Source organism: Mirounga leonina, unplaced genomic scaffold (genome assembly GCF_011800145.1).
Source record: "Mirounga leonina isolate KUSES-001 unplaced genomic scaffold, KU_Mleo_1.0 Mir_101529, whole genome shotgun sequence".
Taxonomy (NCBI): Eukaryota; Metazoa; Chordata; class Mammalia; order Carnivora; family Phocidae; genus Mirounga; species Mirounga leonina.
Genome location: NW_023270143.1, coordinates 1,078,533 through 1,096,568, shown reverse-complemented (window position 1 = coordinate 1,096,568; position 18,036 = coordinate 1,078,533). Strand labels below are relative to the sequence as shown.

At 39.0% G+C, this 18,036-nt stretch overlaps 1 protein-coding gene across 1 annotated transcript in view; it reads left to right on the top strand.

The window, feature by feature from the left end:
- The window catches only part of WNK3 (WNK lysine deficient protein kinase 3), a 157,045-nt gene that overhangs the window by 101,020 nt on the left and 37,989 nt on the right, over positions 1-18,036 (top strand). The window contains exons 11-12 of the mRNA XM_034989098.1: positions 5,041-5,188; positions 16,455-16,571. Of these exons, the coding sequence (XP_034844989.1) occupies positions 5,041-5,188; positions 16,455-16,571 (265 nt within the window). The remainder of the gene's footprint in view (positions 1-5,040; positions 5,189-16,454; positions 16,572-18,036) is intronic.

The window sequence follows — 18,036 nt, the reverse complement described above, 5'->3', positions numbered from 1 at the left end:
TCTTATTTGTGATTTTGTTTATTTGGGTCCATTCTCTTTTCTTTTTGCTAAGTCTGGCTAAAGGTTTATCAATTTTATTAATTGTTTCAAAGAAACAGCTCTTGATTTCATTGATCTGTTCTATTTTTAAAAAATTTTTATATAATTTATTTCTGCTCTAATCTTTTTTTTTTTAAGATTGTATTTATTTTCTGACAGAGAGAGAGACAGCGAGAGAGGGAACACAAGCAGGGGGAGTGGGAGAGGGAGAAGCAGGCTTCCCACCGAGCAGGGAGCCTGATGCAGGGCTGGATCCCAGGACCCTGGAATCATGATCTGAGCCGAAGGCAGACACTTAACGACTGAGCCGCCCAGGCGCCCCTATTTCTGCTCTAATCTTTATTCTTTCCTTCTTCTGGTTTAAGGTTTTGTTTGTTGTTTTTTTCTAGCTCCTTTAGATGGAAGGTCAGGTTGTTTATTTGAGAGTTTTCTTGCTTTTTGAGGTACGCCTGTATTGCTATAAACTTCCGTGTTAGAATAGGTTTTGCTGCATCCCAGAGGTTCTGGACCATTGTGTTTTCATTTCATTTATTTCTATGTAATTTTTTATTTCTTCTTTTATTTCCTGGTTTAGCCATTCATTGACTAGTTGCATGTTATTTAACCTGCATATATTTAGTCTTTCCAGATTTTTTCTTGTGGTTGACTTCTAGTTTCATAGTGTTGTGGTCAGAAAAGATGCATGGTATGACTTCAATCTTCTTGAATTTGTTGTGGCTTGTTTTGAGAGCTAATACGTGATCTATTTTGTCGGTTGTTCAGTGTGCACTTGAAAAGAATGTGTATTCTATTGTTTTAGGATGGAATGTTCTGAAAATATATGTTAAATCCATCTTTTCCAGTGTCATTCAAAGCCATTGTTCCCTTGTTGATGTTCTTTTTTTAAAAAAGATTTTATTGGGGCACCTGGGTGGCTCAGTCGTTACGCGTCTGCCTTCCGCTCAGGTCATGATCCCGGAGTCCCAGGATCGAGCCCTGCATCGGGCACCCTGTCGGTGGGGAGCCTGCTTCTCCCTCTCCCACTCCCTCTGCTTGTGTTCCCTCTCTCGCTGTGTCTCTCTCTGTCAAATAAATAAATTTTGGAAAAAAAAAAAGATTTTATTTATTTAAGAGAGTGAGAACGAGAGAGAGCATGAGCAGTGGGGAGGGGCAGAGGGAGAGGGAGAGGCAGACTCCCCACTGAGCAGGGAGCCCTACGTGGGGCTCTATCCCAGGACCATGAGATCATGAGCTGAGCCAAAGCCAGATGATTAACTGCCTGAGCCACCCAGGTGCCCCAGTGTTCTGTTTAGATGATCAGCGCATTGATGTAAGTTGGGTGTTAAAGTACCCAACTATTGTATGGTTATTGATTATTTATATTTGTTATTAACTCTTTCTTTTTTTGCTCATATGTTGGGTGCCTAGATATTTAAAATTGTTGTATCTTTTGGTTGGGTATCCCCTTTATGATTATATATTGTCCTCCTTTTTCTCTTGTTAGTCTTTGTTTTAAAGTCTATTTTCTCTGATATAAGTATTGCTCTTCCATCTTTCTGTTGACATACATTTTCATGATAGATGTTTCTCCACTCCTTCATTTTCAATCTGTTGGTGTCTTTAGGTCTAAAGTGAGTCTCTTGTAGGCTGCATATAGGTGGATCTTATTTTTTTATTCATTCTGTCCCCCTATGACTTTTGATTGGAGCATTTAGTCCATTTACCTTCAAAGTAATTATTGAAAATGTATTGTCATTTTATTCTTTGTTTTGTGGTTGTTTCTGAAGATTTTTTTCTGATCCTTTATTGTTTTTATCTCTTTCATCATTTGGTGATTTTCTTTATTGATATATTGGGATTTTTTTCTCTTTGTTATTTACATATTTATTAGTGGTTTTTGTTATATGGTTACCATTAGGTTTGTGTATGACATCTGCATGTAGCAGGCTATATTAATTTGATGATCGTTTAAGTTTAGACCCATTCTTTACTCTTCTCCCCACATTTTAGGAATATTTTGTCATGTTTCACATATTTACATATTTTACATGTTTTCCATTTATTTTGTGAATACCTTGATTGAATTTTTACAGAAATACTAATTTTTACTGCTTTAGTTTCCTACCTTTATACTTTCACTTTGAGTCTCCCCTTTCCACTCAGGGAGTCCCCTTAAATATTTTTTACAGAGCTGGTTTAGTGGTCATGAACTCCTTTAGTTTTTATTTGTCCAGGAAACTCTTTATCTCTTCTTGTATTCTGAATAGTAGCCTTGATGGATAGAGTATTCTTGGCTGCGGATTTTTCTCATTCAGCGCTTTGAACCTATCATGCCACTCCCCTCTGGCTTGCAAAGCTTCTGCTGAAAAATCCCCTGCTTATCCTTATGGAGTTTCTCTTTTATGTTACTATCTTCTTTTGCCTTGCTGCTTTAAAAATTTTTTTAAATATTTTATCTATTTATTTGATATATATGGGGGGGAAGGGAGCAGCAGCAGGGGGGTTGCCGAGGGAGATGGAAAAACAGGCTTCCTGCTCCAGGGAGCAGGGGCTCAATCCCAGTACACCAGGATCATGACTTGAGCTGAAGGCAGACGCTTAACCGATGAGCCACCCAGGTGCCCCTTAAATTTTTTTCTTTATCACTATTTTTTTGCCAGTTTAATTAGAATATTTCTTGGTATGGATCTCTTTTAGTTGATTTTGTTGGCATTCTCATGCCTCCTGGATCTATATATCTGTTACCTTCCCCAGATTAGGGAAGTTTTCAGCTATTATTTCTTCCAATAAATTTTCTATCCCCTTTTCTCTCTCTTCTTCTAGGACTCCTATAATATGAATGTTATTACATTTGGTGGAGTCACTGTGTTTCCTAAGTCTATTTTCATTTCTCATAATTCTTTTTTCTCTCTTGTTCAACTTGATTACTTTCCATTATTCTGTTTTCTAGGTCACTAATTTATTCCTCTACTTCTTCTGTCCTGCTCTTCATTCCATCAAGTGTCCTTCTCATTTCGTTTACTGAGCCTTTTATTGCTGCTATGTTATTCCTTATTTCTGTGTTAAGGGTCTCACTGATGTCCTCCATTCTTTTCTCAAGTCCAGTGAGTATGTTCGTGATCATTACTTTAAATTCTCTATCAGACATGTTATGTATTTCTGTTTTACTTATGTTTCTGGCTGTGGCCTTGTCCTGTTCTTTCATTTGGGATAAATTTCTCTGTCTTCTCATTTTATCTACATTTCTGTGCCTGTTTCTCTGTTTTAGGAAAGTCAACTACATCTCCTATTCATGAGGGTAGTGGCCTTATGATGAAGAGATCCTGTAGTGCCTTGCCCAGTAGTGTCCCTTGTTCCCCAGGGCCTGGTGCTTACAGGAGTGTCTCCAGTGTGTGCTGTGTATGCTCTTATTTTGTCCTAGCCACTTTATCCTTCAGGCCAGTTGTTTGCAGAGGCTCAGTTTGTGTGTTGTGGGCAGTGTTTGGTTCCTTGCTGAATGTGGCATGTTTTAACTAGGTGTGCTCTGGTCTGTTTGTGAAATGAGACCTGATCTCACTGCCACTATAACTGAGGCTCTGCAAAACTCCTGAGTCAGGAAGCATTGTGTGAGCAGGGTTTGGGGCCAATCTTCTGGGGGAGGGACCCTCCAAGGTGGGATTGAGGCAATGGAGACTGGGAATGGGGGTTCCACTAGAATGTGGGGGTTCCACTAGAATGTGGGGCTTGGTATAAGCATGTCAGGTCAGGATTGTCAGAATTGTGCTGGTTCCTGTAGTGGCCCTGTGCTTACACTTAGGTCAGGGGAAGGAAATGGTACTGCCTAGTTCTTTTCTTCCTGGAGGTTTCTCTCTGTGAACCCTGCCTATCTGGGATGTGGTCTAAAATGAACAAATAACCTTCCCACCATGTACCCCAGGTGCTCTTCATATCACTGTTGCCACACTGTATACTTATAGGTTGTTTGCCTGCCTGCTCTGCAAGAGTAGCTCAATGCCCTCTGGGCTGTATCCCAGCCAAGTCCAGTGACCTTTAAAACTACAGGCTTTATGCCCTGCTGGTGGCTGAAAGTCATGAAATTTGGTCCCTCTTGCTTTCCAAGCCAATTGTTACGGGGATTTGTTTTCCCATGCATTCCCCTGTGTGTTAGTCTATCTAACCCTTTTCTGTGACTACTGCTTCCTTCCCACCCCAGTGGCCATAATCTGATTCTCAACCAAACATGCCTTCACACTTTCTATCTTCTTAAGTGTGGCTTCTTCTCTACCTTTAGTTGTGTAGTTGTTCTTCTAGTCTTCAGGTCCATTTCTGGTGTATTTTGGATGATTTGATAGTTATCTGGTTGTATTCATGGGACAGGCGAGTATAGGGTCCTCCTACTCTGCCACCATCTTCTAACAAACCACTACCACATTTTTTTAAATCTCATTTTCATTTTTTGTTCTTTCTCCTACCCTGTTCCTATCTCCCCCACTTGGTTTGTCTATGCCCCTTTGAGTCCAACCCATAAACAGGTATATTTTGAGTGAAAATTGTTAGAAGTTTTATTTGGACACATTAATAATATACCCAAAAACAAACAAGATAAAATTGATCAAGAGCATCCTTTGATAAAAGGTTCCACAGAGGTCCATCAATGACAGTGTTTTTCTTTCATTCCTACTAATGTCAGGAATTGTATGCCAAATAAATACATATTATCTCAGTTTTTCATAACTTTGAAAAACATCTTTATTGAGATATAATTCACATACCATTAAATTAACCAATTTAAAGTGTACAATTTGCTTTTTGTATATTCTCAGACATTGTATTTCTTATTTATTTTCCTTAAACTCATTATGTATTATTTTATAATTGGAGTTTTTCTAGAAGTTTACCATCAGAATGGAATTATTCTAGACATCATAGAATTTCATATGTTAATTCTCATTTGGGTTAAATACTGGGCTTTGAGAATCATGGAATAATGTTTTCTCTGAGAAATTGAATAGGACTTGCTTTTGTTTTTTTTCTAATAACTAGTTTGAATCCTGATGTGGCAGCTGTGAAGGAAAACATCAATACCCCTGATAATCCCTGTGGAAATGGCAAACAAGATCGGATCAAACAAAGAAGAGCTTCCTGTCCTCGACCAGAGAAGGGGACTAAATTCCAACTTACTGTCCTTCAGGTCAGTGTGTAAATATTATTTGGTTAAGAGTGTGTGTAGAGGTCTGTGTTGACAGGTCGGGGCCATGTTGCTTCAGACATGAGTATAGAGCATTGTGAAATGCTAACGTCTCTTCATTAAAATTTTTTCTGATAAAAATATTATGTACTAGGAAATATAGGCCAAATACCAGGAAGAAAATAGAAATCACTTTTTACCACCTCTCAGAGATAGTTCCTATTAATGTTTTAGTTTTCATTTTTTTTTCCCTGTATGTATTGTGTAGTATTTTACATTATTAAGGTTATAACAGTACTAGTAATAATAGCAAATTTATTGTATTCTTTTGTTAGACACGCTAAATGTTATGCATTTGTTTTATCATTTAATCTTTCAGTATCCCTGTATGATAGATGTTAGTATACTCATCTTTATAAATGAAGGTGCTGAAGATTAGAGAGGTAAAGTAATTTGCCTACGGTCATTGAATTAGCAAGTGATAGATCGGAATCCAGTTCAGACTTTAAAGCTGATATTTCTAACCAATGTGATATACCTTTTGGATGGATGCTTAAACTTACATATATAATTTCCTATTCTTCCTTTTTCTTTTGCTGAACACACACACATGTACACACACACGTACACATATATATTAATTTTATTAAGTTTTTAATTTTAATTCCAGTATGGTTAACATAGTGTTATATTAGTTTCAGGTGTACAATATGCAGTTGTGTACATTACTTAGTGCTCATCATGATAAGGGTACTCTAATCCATATCATCTATTTCACCCATTCCCCCATATACCTCCCCTGTGGTAAACATCAGTTTGTTCTCTATAGTCTGTTTCTTGCTTGTCTCTCTCTTTTTTTCAATTTTTCATTTTTTCTTAAATACCACATATAAGTAAAATGTTATGTTACTTGTCTTTCACTGACTTATTGCACTCAGCATTACACTATTGGGCGCCACCTATTTTGTTGCAAATGACAAGATTTTATTCTTTTTTATGTCTGAATGATATTCCATTGTATATATATATACCACATCTTCTTTATCCATTCATCAATCGATGGACACTTGAGTTGCTTCCATATCTTGGTTATTGTAAATAGTGCTGCTATTAACATAGGGGTGTATATATCCCTTTGAATTAGTGTTTATGTATTCATTATGTAAATATCCAGTAGTATGATGGCTGGATCATGGGGTAGTTCTATTTTGAACTTTTTGAGGAACCTCCATATTGTTTTCCACAGTGGTTACACCAGTTTGCATTCCAAGCAATAGTGCATGAAGGTTCCTTTTTTTCCACATCCTTGTCAAGAACTGTTTTTTCTTGTGTTGTTGATTTTAGCCATTCCAGCAAGCATGAGGTGATAGCTCATTGTAGTTTTGATTTGCATTTCTGTGATGATGAGCATCTTTTCCTGTGTCTGTTGGCCATCTTAATGTCTTCTTTGGAGAAATGTCTGTGTCTTCTGACAACTTTGTAATTGGATTGTTTGTTTTTGTTGTGTTGAATTTTATAAATTCTTTTTTCTTTAAGAGATTTTATTTATTTATTTGACAGAGAGACATAGTGAGAGAGGGAACACAAACAGGGGGAATGGGAGAAGCAGGCTCCCCACTGAGCAGGGAGCCCGATGCGGGGCTCGATCCCAGAATGCTGGGATCCTGACCTGAGCTGAGGGCAGACGCTTAATGACTGAGCCACACAGGCGCCTGGAGTTTTATAAATTCTTTATATATTTTGTATACTAGCCCTTTATCAGATATGTAATTTGCAAATATCTTCTCCCATTCCATAAGTTGCCTTTTATTTTATTTTTTTAAAGATTTTATTTATTTATTTTGACAGAGAGAGAGAGCACAAGCAGGGGGAGGGGCAGAGGCAGAGGGAGAAGCAGGCTCCCCACTGAGCAGGGAGCCCGAAGCGGGGCTCAATCCCATGACCCCAGGATCGTGACCTGAGCCGAAGGCAGATGCTTAACCAACTGAGCCACCCAGGTGCCCCCATAGGTTGCCTTTTAATTTTGTTAATTGTTTCCTTTGCTGTGTAGAAGCTTTTTATTTTGTTGTAGTCCCAGTAGATCATTTTTGCTTTTGTTTCCCTTTCTTCAGGAGATATAACTAGAAAGAAGTTGCTAGTGCTGATGTCAAGAAGTTACTGCTTGTCTTCTCTTCTAGGATTTTTGCAGTTTTAGGTCTTACATTTAGATCTTTAATACATTTTGAATTTTTTTTGTGTATGGTGTAAGAAAGTGGTGGAATTTCATTCTGTTGCATGTTGCTGTCCAGTTTTTCCAGCATCATTTTTTGAATAGACTGTCCTTTACCATTGGATATTGTTTCCTGCTTTGTTGAAGATTAATTGATCCTAAAGTTGCAGGTTTACTTCTGGATTTTCTATTATCTTTCATTGATTTATGTGTTTGCCAGTACCATAGTGTTTTGATTAATGCAGCTTAGTCGTATAACCTGATGTCTAGATTTGTGATGCCTCCAGCTTGCTTTTCCTTTTATTTTTATTTTTTAAAGATTTATGCATTTATTTTTTTTTAGAGAGAGAGTGTGAGTGTGAGTGGAGGGAGGGGCACAGGGAGAGGGAGAGAGGAAGAGAAACAGGCTACCTGCTGAGCATGGAGCCCAGTGTGAGGCTTGATCTCACAACCCTGAGACCATGACCTGAGCTGAAATCAAGAGTCGGACACTTAACCGACTGAGCCATCCAGGCACCCCTGCTTTTCCTTTTAAACATTGATTTTTGTGTGTATGTTCATCAGGGATATTGGTCTATAGTTCTCTTTCTAGTGGTGTCTTTATCTGATTTTGGTATCAGGCTAATGCTTGTGTCAGAGTAAATTTGCAAGTTTTCCTTTCTTCTCTATTTTTTGGAAAAGTTTGAGAAGAATAAGTGTAACTCTTCCTTAAACGTTTGGTAGCATTCACTTGTGAAGCCATCTGGACCTGGACTTTTGTTTGTTGGGAGTTTTTTGATTACTGACTCCAATTCTTTGCTGGTTATCTGTTCAAATTTTCTATTCCCTTCTGTTTCAGTTTTGGTAGTTTATATATTTGTAGGAATTTATCCATTTCTTCTAGGTTGCCCAATTTCTGGCATATGCCAGTTTTTCATAATATTCTCTTATGGCTGTTTCTACGTGTGGTGTTGGTTGTTATTTCTCTTTGCTAATTTGTGATTTTATTATTTGAGCCCTTTTTCTTTTTTTCTTGATAAGTCTCAGGAGAGGTTTTTCAGTTTTATTAATTTTTTTCATAGAGCCAGCCCTATATTTCACTGGTCTGTTCTATTGTTGTTGTTGTTTTTTCTCATTTTCTATATCATTTATTTCTGCTCTAATCTTTATTCTTTCCTTCTGCTGGTTTAAGGTTTTGTTTGTTGTTTTTTTCTAGCTCCTTTAGATGGAAGGTTAGGTTGTTTATTTGAGAGTTTTCTTGCTTTTTGAGGTACGCCTGTATTGCTATAAACTTCCGTGTTAGAACAGCTTCTGCTGCATCCCTGAGGTTTTGGACCATTGTGTTTTCATTTTCATTTATTTCTATGTAATTTTTTATTTCTTCTTTTATTTCCTGGTTTAGCCATTCATTGACTAGTTACATGTTATTTAACCTGCATATATTTAGTCTTTCCAGATTTTTCTTGTGGTTGACTTCTAGTTTCATAGTGTTGTGGTCAGAAAAGATGCATGGTATGACTTCAATCTTGAATTTGTTGTGGCTTGTTTTGAGAGCTAATATGTGATCTATTCTGTAGGTTGTTCAGTGTACACTTGAAAAGAATATGTATTCTGCTGTTTTGGGATGGAATCTTCTGAATATATGTGTTAAATCCATCTGTTCCAGTGTGTTATTCAAAGCCAGTGTTTCTTTGTTCTTGATTTTCTGTTTAGATGATATGTCCATTGATGTAAGTAGGGTGTTTAAGTCCCCTGCTATTATTGTATTATTATTGATAAGTTCCTTTATGTTTGTTATTAACTGTTTTATGTATTTTGGTGGTCCCATATTAGGTTCATAAATATTTACAGTTATTACAGCTTCTTGTTGGATTGTCACCTTTATTATTTGTCATGTCCTTTTTTGTGTCTCTTTACATTTTTGGTTTTAATGTCTAGTTTGTCTGATATAAGTAATGCTATTCTGGCTTTTTTTTTTCACTTTGGAAGTTCCAAGGGTTTCATTTATTATTTTTTTTATTATTATGTTATGTTAATCACTGCACATTACATCATTAGTTTTTGATGTAGTGTTCCATGATTCATTGTTTGCGTATAACACCCAGTGCTCCATGCAGTACGTACCCTCTTTAATACCCATCACCGGGCTAACTCATCCCCCCATCCTCCTCCCCTCTAGAACCCTCAGTTTGTTTCTCAGAGTCCGTAGTCTCTCATGGTACGTCTGCCCCTCCGATTCCCCCCCTTCATTCTTCCCTTCCTGCTATCTTCTTCTTTTTTTTTTTAACATATAATGTATTATTTGTTTCAGAGGTACAGGTCTGTGATTCAACAGTGTTACACAATTCACAGTACTCACCATAGCACATACCCTCCCCAATGTATCACCCAGCCACCCCATCCCTCCCACCCCTCACCACTCCAGCAGCCCTCAGTTTGTGTCCTGAGATTAAGAATTCCTCATATCAGTGAGGTCGTGTGATATGACCTGATTGACTTACTTCACTCAGCATAATACCCTCCAGTTCCATCCACATCATTGCAAATGGCAAGATTTCATTCCTTTTGATGGCTGCATAATATTCCATTGTATATAGGCACATCTTCTTTATCCATTCATCTGTCAATGGACATCTTGGCTCTTTTCATAGTTTGGCTATTGTGGACATTGCTGCTATAAACATCGGGGTGCACATACCCCTTCAGATCACTACATTTTCTCTTTGGGGTAAATACCCAGTAGTGCAATTGTTGGATCGTATGGTAGCTCTATTTTCAACTTTTTGAGGAACCTCCATGCTGTTTTCCAGAGTGGCTGCACCAGCTTGCATTCCCACCAACAGTGTAGGAGGGTTCCCCTTTCTCCGCATCCCCGCCAACATCTGTCGTTTCCTGACTTGTTAATTTTAGCCATTCTGACTGGTATGAGGTGGTATCTCATTGAGGTTTTGATTTGGATTTCCCTGATGCCGAGCGATATTGAGCACTTTTTCATGTGTCTGTTGGCCATTTGGATGTCTTCTTTGGAAAAATGTCTGTTCATGTCTTCTGCCTCTTTTGGGCCTCTTGTTATTTGAATGTTATTACATTTAATGGATTCACTGAGTTCCCTAAGTCTATTCTTTTGTTGCATAGTTCTTTTGTCTCTCTTTTGTTCAGCTTGATTCCTTTCTACTACTCTTTCTTCCCAGTCACTAATTCATTGGCCCATTTCTTGATCTGATCATTTGTTCTTTGGGTGTTGAGTTTAATAAGTTCTTTATAGATTTTGGATACTAGTCCTTTATCTGCTATGTCATTTGCAAATATCTTCTCCCATTCTGTCGGTTGTCTTCTGGTTTTGTTGACTCTTTCTTTTGCTGTGCAAAAGCTTTTTATCTTGATGAAGTCCTAATAGTTCATTTTTGCCCTTGCTTCCCTTGCCTTTGGCAATGTTTCTAGGAAGAAGTTGCTGCGGATAAGGTCGAAGAGGTTGCTGCCTGTGTTATCCTTAAGGATTTGGATGGACTCCTGTCTCACATTTAGATCTTTCATCCATTTTGAGTCTATTTTTGTGTGTGGTTTAAGGAAATGGTCCAGTTTCATTCTTCTGCATGTGGCTGTCCAATTTTCTCAACACCATTTGTTGAAGAGACTGTCTTTGTTCCATTGGACATTCTTTCCTGCTTTGTCAAAGATTAGTTGACCATAGAGTTGAGGGTCCATTTCTGGGCTCTCTATTCTGTTCCATTGATCTGTGTGTCTGTTTTGTGTCAGTACCATACTGTCTTGATGATTACAGCTTTGTAATAGAGCTTGAAGTCCAGAATTGTGATGTCACCAGCTTTGCTTTTCTTTTTCAACATTTCCATGGCTATTCGGGGCCTTTTCTGGTTCCATACAAATTTTAGGATTATTTGCTCCATTTCTTTGAAAAAAGTGGATGGTATTTTGATAGGGATTGCATTGAATGTGTAGATTGCTCTCGGTAGCATTGACATCTTCACAATATTTGTTCTTCCAATCCATGAGCATGGAACGTTTTTCCATTTCTTTGTGTCTTCCTCAATTTCTTTCATGAGTATTTTATAGTATTTTATAGTTTTGTGAGTACAGATTCTTTGCCTCTTTGGTTAGATTTATTCCTAGGTATCTTATGGTTTTGGGTGCAATTGTAAATGGGATCGACTCCTTAATTTCTCTTTCTTCTGTCTTGTTGTTGGTGTATAGGAATGCCACTGATTTCTGGCTTTCTTTTGACATCCATTTGCATGATAGATGTTTATCCATCCTGTCACTTTTTTTTTTTAAAGATTTTATTTATTTATTTAACAGAGAGAGAGATAGCAAGAGCAGGAACACAAGCAGAGGAGTGGGAGAGGGAGAAGCAGGCTTCCGGCAGAGCAGGGAGCCCGATGTGGGGCTCGATCCCAGGACTTGGGATCATGACCTGAGCGCTTAATGACTGAGCCACCCAGGCCCCCCCATCCTGTCACTTTTGATCTTCATATGTCTTTAGATGTAAAATCTGACTTTATGAGGTGTCTGAGTGCTGCAGTGGGTTGGGCATCCAACTCTTGGTTTCGGCTCCGGTTTTGATCTCAGGGTTGTGATGTTAAGCCCCATGTCGAGCTCCACATCAGACTCCCTCATTTTAGGAAAAGTCCTCCAAGTCAGTCCAAAATCATTATGAACATATCTCCTGTTTTCCTCCAGCTTTGTGTGAACTTCCATTTTATGTTGCCTCCTCATAGGTTGCTGTCTCTTTAAGGGCAACAACTCCCAACTATCACTTGCCCTCCTGGCTTGCCCAGTGCTGAGTCAGCTGACCTCCAAAGCTCCAGGTTCTAAGCCCCACTGGTTTTACAAACTCATGGAATTCAACCTCTCTGGTTCTTAAAGCCATGTGTTATGGGATTAGTTTTCTTTGAGTACCTGTTTCTCAGCAATCTTTGTATGCACAGCTCGTCCCTCCTGCAGACAGCCTTCTTCACCTCTGACCTTCCTAACCTTTGAGGTGATGCTTCTTCCCTATATTTAGTCGTGGAGTTTGTTCTGCCAGTCTTTGGATCACTCTCCAGTTGATTGACTTGGATGTGGATGATACCTAGTTGAAGACATGGGATGGGGTGAGCTCTGGGTCCTCCTATTCCACCATCTTGCCAAGCTCTGACTCTCTCTTCTGCCCATTTTGTAACTGGTTTATTTCTTGTGTTGAGTTGTGTAATTTCTTTATATATTTTGGATAATAACCCTTTATTGGATATGTCATTTGCAAATATCTTCTCTCATTTAGTAGGTTGTTTTTCAGTTTCGTTGATTGTTTCCATTGCCTTACAGAAACTTTTATTTTTTTTTATTTTTTTATTTTTTTTAAGATTTTATTTATTTATTTGACAGAGAGAGACACAGTGAGAGAAGGAACACAAGCAGGGGGGAGTGGGAGAGGGAGAAGCAGGCTTCCTGCTGAGCAGGGAGCCTGATGTGGGACTCGATCCCAGGACCCTGGGACCATGACCTGAGCCGAAGGCAGATGCTTAACGACTGAGCCACCCAGGCACCCCGAAACTTTTATTTTGATATAGTCTCAATAGTTTATTTCTGCTTTTATTTCCCTTGCCTCAGGAGACATATCTAGAATAATGTTGGTACAGCCAATGTCACAGAAATTACTGCCTGTGTTCCCTTCTAGGATTTTTATAGTTTTAGGCCTCTCATTTAATTCTTTCACCCATTTTGAATTTACTTTTGTGTCTGGTGTGTGAAAGTAGTCCAGTTTCATTCTTTTACATATAACTCTCCAGTTTTACCAACACTATTTTTCAAAGAGACTGTCTTTTCCAATTGCATATTCTTGTCTCTTTTGTTGAAGATTAATTGACCATATAATTCTGTGTTTATTTTTGGGCTTTCATTTTTTTTTTTTTTAAAGATTTTATTTATTTGACAGAGAGAGTCACAGTGAGAGAGGGAACACAAGCAGAGGGGGTGGGAGAGGGAGAAGCAGGCTCTCCACCGAGCAGGGAGCCCAACACGGGGCTCGATCCCAGGACCCCAGGATCATGACCCGAGCCAAAGGCAGACGCTTAACGACTGAGCCACGCAGGCGCCCCTTGGGCTTTCTGTCCTGTTCTGTTCATCTGTGTGTCTGTTTTTGTGCCAGTATCATACTGTTTTGATTACAATGGCTTTGTGGTATAACTTGTGGAATTGTGATACCTCTAGCTTTGCTTTTCTTTCTGAAGATTGTTTTGGCTAATCAGGGATTTTTTGTGGTCACATACAAATTTTAGAATATTTTGTTCTAGTTCTCTGAAAAATGTTGTTACTTTGATAGGGTTTGCATGAAATGTATAGATTGCTTTGCGTAGTATGGTCATTTTAACAGTATTTGTTCTTTCAATCCATGAGCATGGAATATCTTTCCATTTCTTTGTGTCATCTTCATCTTTCATCAGTATTTTATAGTTTTCAGAGTACAGGTCTTTTGCCTCTTTGGTAAGTTTATTCCAAGGTATTTTATCATTTTTGGTGCAATTGTAAATGTGATTGCTTTCTTTCTTTTTCTTTCTGGTGATTCATTATTAGCGTATTGAAATTCAGCTGATTTCTGTACATTGATTTTGTATCCTACGACCTTAGTAAATTCATTTATTGGTTCTAGTATTTTTTGGTTTTGGTTTTTTATTTTTTAGGTGTTCTATACATAGTATGTCATCTGCAAATAATGAAAGTTTTGCTTCTTCCTTACTGATTTGGATTCCTTTTATTTGTTTTTGTCATCTGATTGCTGTGGCTAGGACTTCCAGTACTGTGTTGAATAAAAGTGGTGAGAGTAGACATCCTTGAATTTTTCCTGACCTTGGGGGGAAAGGTTTCAGTTTTTCATCATTGAGCATGATGTTATCTATGGATTTTTCACATACGACCTTTATTATGTTGAGGTATGTTCCCTGTAAACCTATTTTATTGAGGGTTTTCATCATGAAAGGATGTTGTGCTTTGTCATATGCTTTCTCTGCATCTCTTGAAATAAATATATGGTTCTTATTCTTTCTTATATTGATGTGTGTATCACATTGATTGATTTGTGAATATTGAACCACCCTTGCATCCCAGGAATAAATTCCACTTGATTGTAGTGAATGATTTTTTAAATGTGTTGTTGGATTCAGTTTGGTAGTATTTTGTTGAGTATTTTTGCATCCATGTTTATCAGGGATATTGGCTTGTAGTTCTTTTTTTTTCTTTTTGTAGGTTCTTAATCTGGTTTTGTATCCAGTTAATGCTGGTGTCATAGAATAAATTTTGAAGTTTTCCTTCCTCTTCTATTTTTTGCGATAGTTTGAGAAGTCATATTCTCCCTTTTTAAAAGCTTAGTATATCGTGTACATTTTACTGTGTGAGTAATTTTTCAGTAATATAATATTTTCAATTGTTATCTTAGAATGTAGTCCCTTATATAGAGATATAACAATTTAATAATTTCTTCTGTTGTCATTTAGATTGTTGTTTTCTGTCTGTCAGTCTCTCTGTCTGCCAGTTTGTGTCTTCTTTAACTTTTTGTCTTTCTTCTTTTGTCTGTCTGTCTGTGTGTGTCTCTCTGTAGCAAACACTCTTGAACACAGATCTTTATAAACATCCCTGATTCTTTTTTTTTTTAAGATTTTATTTATTTGTTTGACAGACAGAGACGCAGTGAGAGAGGGAACACAAGCAGGGAGAGTGGGAGAGGGAGAAGCAGGCTTCCCGTAGAGCAGGGAGCCCAATGCGGGGCTCGATCCCAGGACCCTGGGATCATGACCTGAGCCGAAGGCAGACGCTTAATCGACTGAGCAACCCAGGTGCCCCATTCCTGATTCTTTTTAATGCTTCATTCCTAGAAGTAGAATTAATGGGTGAAAAAGTGACAAACAAAAAACAAACAAAAAAACCAAACTCATTAATACAGAGAATAAAAGTGGTTGGCAAAGGGGAAGTTGTTTTGTTGGGAGGGATGCACAGCAAAGGGAATATAGTCAATGACATTGTAATAACGTTGTTTGGTGACAGATGGTGAGTACATTTACCATGGTGAGCACTGAGTAATGTATGGAATTGTTAAATCAGTATGTTGGACACCTGGATTCAATATAACTGTGCATGTTAATTATAATTCAATTTAAAATAAATTAATAAAACTAATGAAAATATATGAAGACTTAAAAAATTCTAAAATACAGGGGTGCCTGGGTGGCTCTGTCTGTTAATCGTGTGCCTTTGTCTCGGGTCGTGATCCCAGGGTCCTGGGATCTAGCCCCAGGTCAGGCTCTCTGCTCAGCGGGGAGCCTGCTTCTCCCTCTCCCCTTGCTTATACTTTCTCTCTCTCTCTGTCAAATAAACAAATAAAATCTTTAAAAAAAATTTTTTTAAACACATACAGCTAGATGGGCTGTCCAAAAAGGTTGGACCAGCATACATTTCCAATAGCAGTGCCTTTTCTTTTGTTTAAAGAGCCAATTTGTGGGATTAAGAAAATTTTGGAAATGAATGACTGAACGATCTTTGCATTTGGGAAAAATACAGTAACTCTTCTGATTTTTTGTCATTTTTTGTCTTTCTATAAAAGTTGTATTCCTTTCTCTTTCCCATGGGGATCACATTTCTAATTTATATTTTGCTAATTTTTTTTTAAAGATTTTTTTTTTATTATTTACTTATGTGACAGAGAGAGACACAGCGAGAGAGGGAACACAAGCAGGGGGAATGGGAGAGGGAGAAGCAGGCTTCCCGCAGAACAGGGAGCCCGATGCGGGGCTTGATCCCAGGACCCTGGGACCATGACCTGAACCGAATGCAGACGCTTAACGACTGAGCCACCCAGGCGCCCCTATATTTTGCTCATTTAACTCTTATATTTGCCGTTGAATGGGTGTTAAGGCTCTATTTCAATAGGGAAAAACAATCTTTTTATATTCTCAACAGTTTAAACTATTTTTGTTTATATTATATTATTATTGAATTATATTGAATGTAAGCACATCTAGATGTTCCTTAGTTGATTTGCAAAGAGAAGATAATAAATAACTGTGACTCTTAAATTGGTGACATGTTTGTGCCCAGGTGTCAGTATCTGGAGACAATATGGTGGAATGTCAACTGGAGACACACAACAACAAGATGGTCACCTTCAAGTTTGATGTTGATGGTGATGCACCAGAGGATATTGCAGACTATATGGTAAGTATAATAAAACCAAATTATTTTCCCTTTAGCATTCTGTCTCCTTTTCCCCTTATATTCTCCCCTCATTTATTCAGAGCAATCATTTTTAGAGTACCATTAGTTTTTAAAATTTGCACAGAACTATACTACTTATGATCAAAAGTAAGTCACTGTACCATCTTTCATTTCGGTATATTTATCTCTAAAATATGAGAGGATTTTATTAAGAGGTTATCTAGGTCAATGATTCTTATCCCTGGCTGCATGTTAAAGTCACCTTAAGAGCTTTTTAGGGGGGCAGAGCAAGATGGCAGAGGAGTAGGAGACCTGGATTTCGTCTCCTCTCAGGAATTCAGCTGGATAGGGATCAAACCATTCTGAACACCTACAAACTCAACAGATCGAAGAAAAGAATAGCAACAACTCTCTCATCAGAAAAGTGACCACTTTCTGGAAGGTAGGACGTGCGGAGAAGTGAATCCGAGGCGATATTCGGGAGGATAGACGGTGGGGGAGGGACCTCCGTCGGCTGCTTCTGGCAAGTGATAGAGCTGCGGAGCACAAAATCGGAACTTTTAAAAGTCTGCTCCACTGAGGGACGTCACTCTGGTGGCTAAGCGGGGGGTGGAACCCTCACACGACAGTGTGGTCTCAGGACCCTCGGGGTCACAGAAAGACCGGGGGTGCCTGAGTGTGGCAGAGCTCCCAGGTAATGGAGCAGGGAAGCCGGCTGCAGAGGCGGAGCCCAGGCGCGGGCTCTCAGCTCGGGGTTGCCATAAACCGTGATCCGCGGCACAGTCAGGCCCCTGCTCCTCCAGCAGGGACCCAACAAGCGGTAGATCCGGGGAGACTCACCTTCCTCCCCCGGGAGGAGCCACGTGGGAGTGCACCGCAGGGATCTGCTGGGTTTGGAGACTCCACCCGGGGTCGGGTGCCAGAGATAGAAACGCGCGGTCATAGGCCGGGTGAGCACGGAGTGCGGCCGGAGACCGGGGAGACGGGAGTGACTGACGGCTTTTCTCTGGGGGCGCACTGAGGAGCGGGGCCCCGAGTTCTCGGCTCCTCCGGGGCGGAGATTGGGAGGCCGCCATTTTCACTCTCCGCCTCCAAAGCTGTACGGAAAACTCGCAGGGAACAAAAGCTCCCGAGAGCAAACCCGAGCAGATTACTTAGCCGGGAGGGGGCAAGGGCGGGCCAATTCCGCCTCCGGCAAAGACATTTGGAAACCATGGCAACAGGCCCCTCCCCAGAAGATCAGCGAGAACAGCCAGCCAAGACCAAGTTTACCGATCAATGAGATCGGCAGAACTCCAGCGCTAGGGGAATAATGCACATAGAATTCATGGCTTTTCCCCATGATTCTTTAGTCTTTCAAAGTTAATTTTTTTTTAACTGTCTTTTTTTTTTTTGAATTTTTCTTTTTCCCTTTTTCAACCAACATCTTATCAATCCCTTTTTTAAAAAACCATTTTTATTTTTC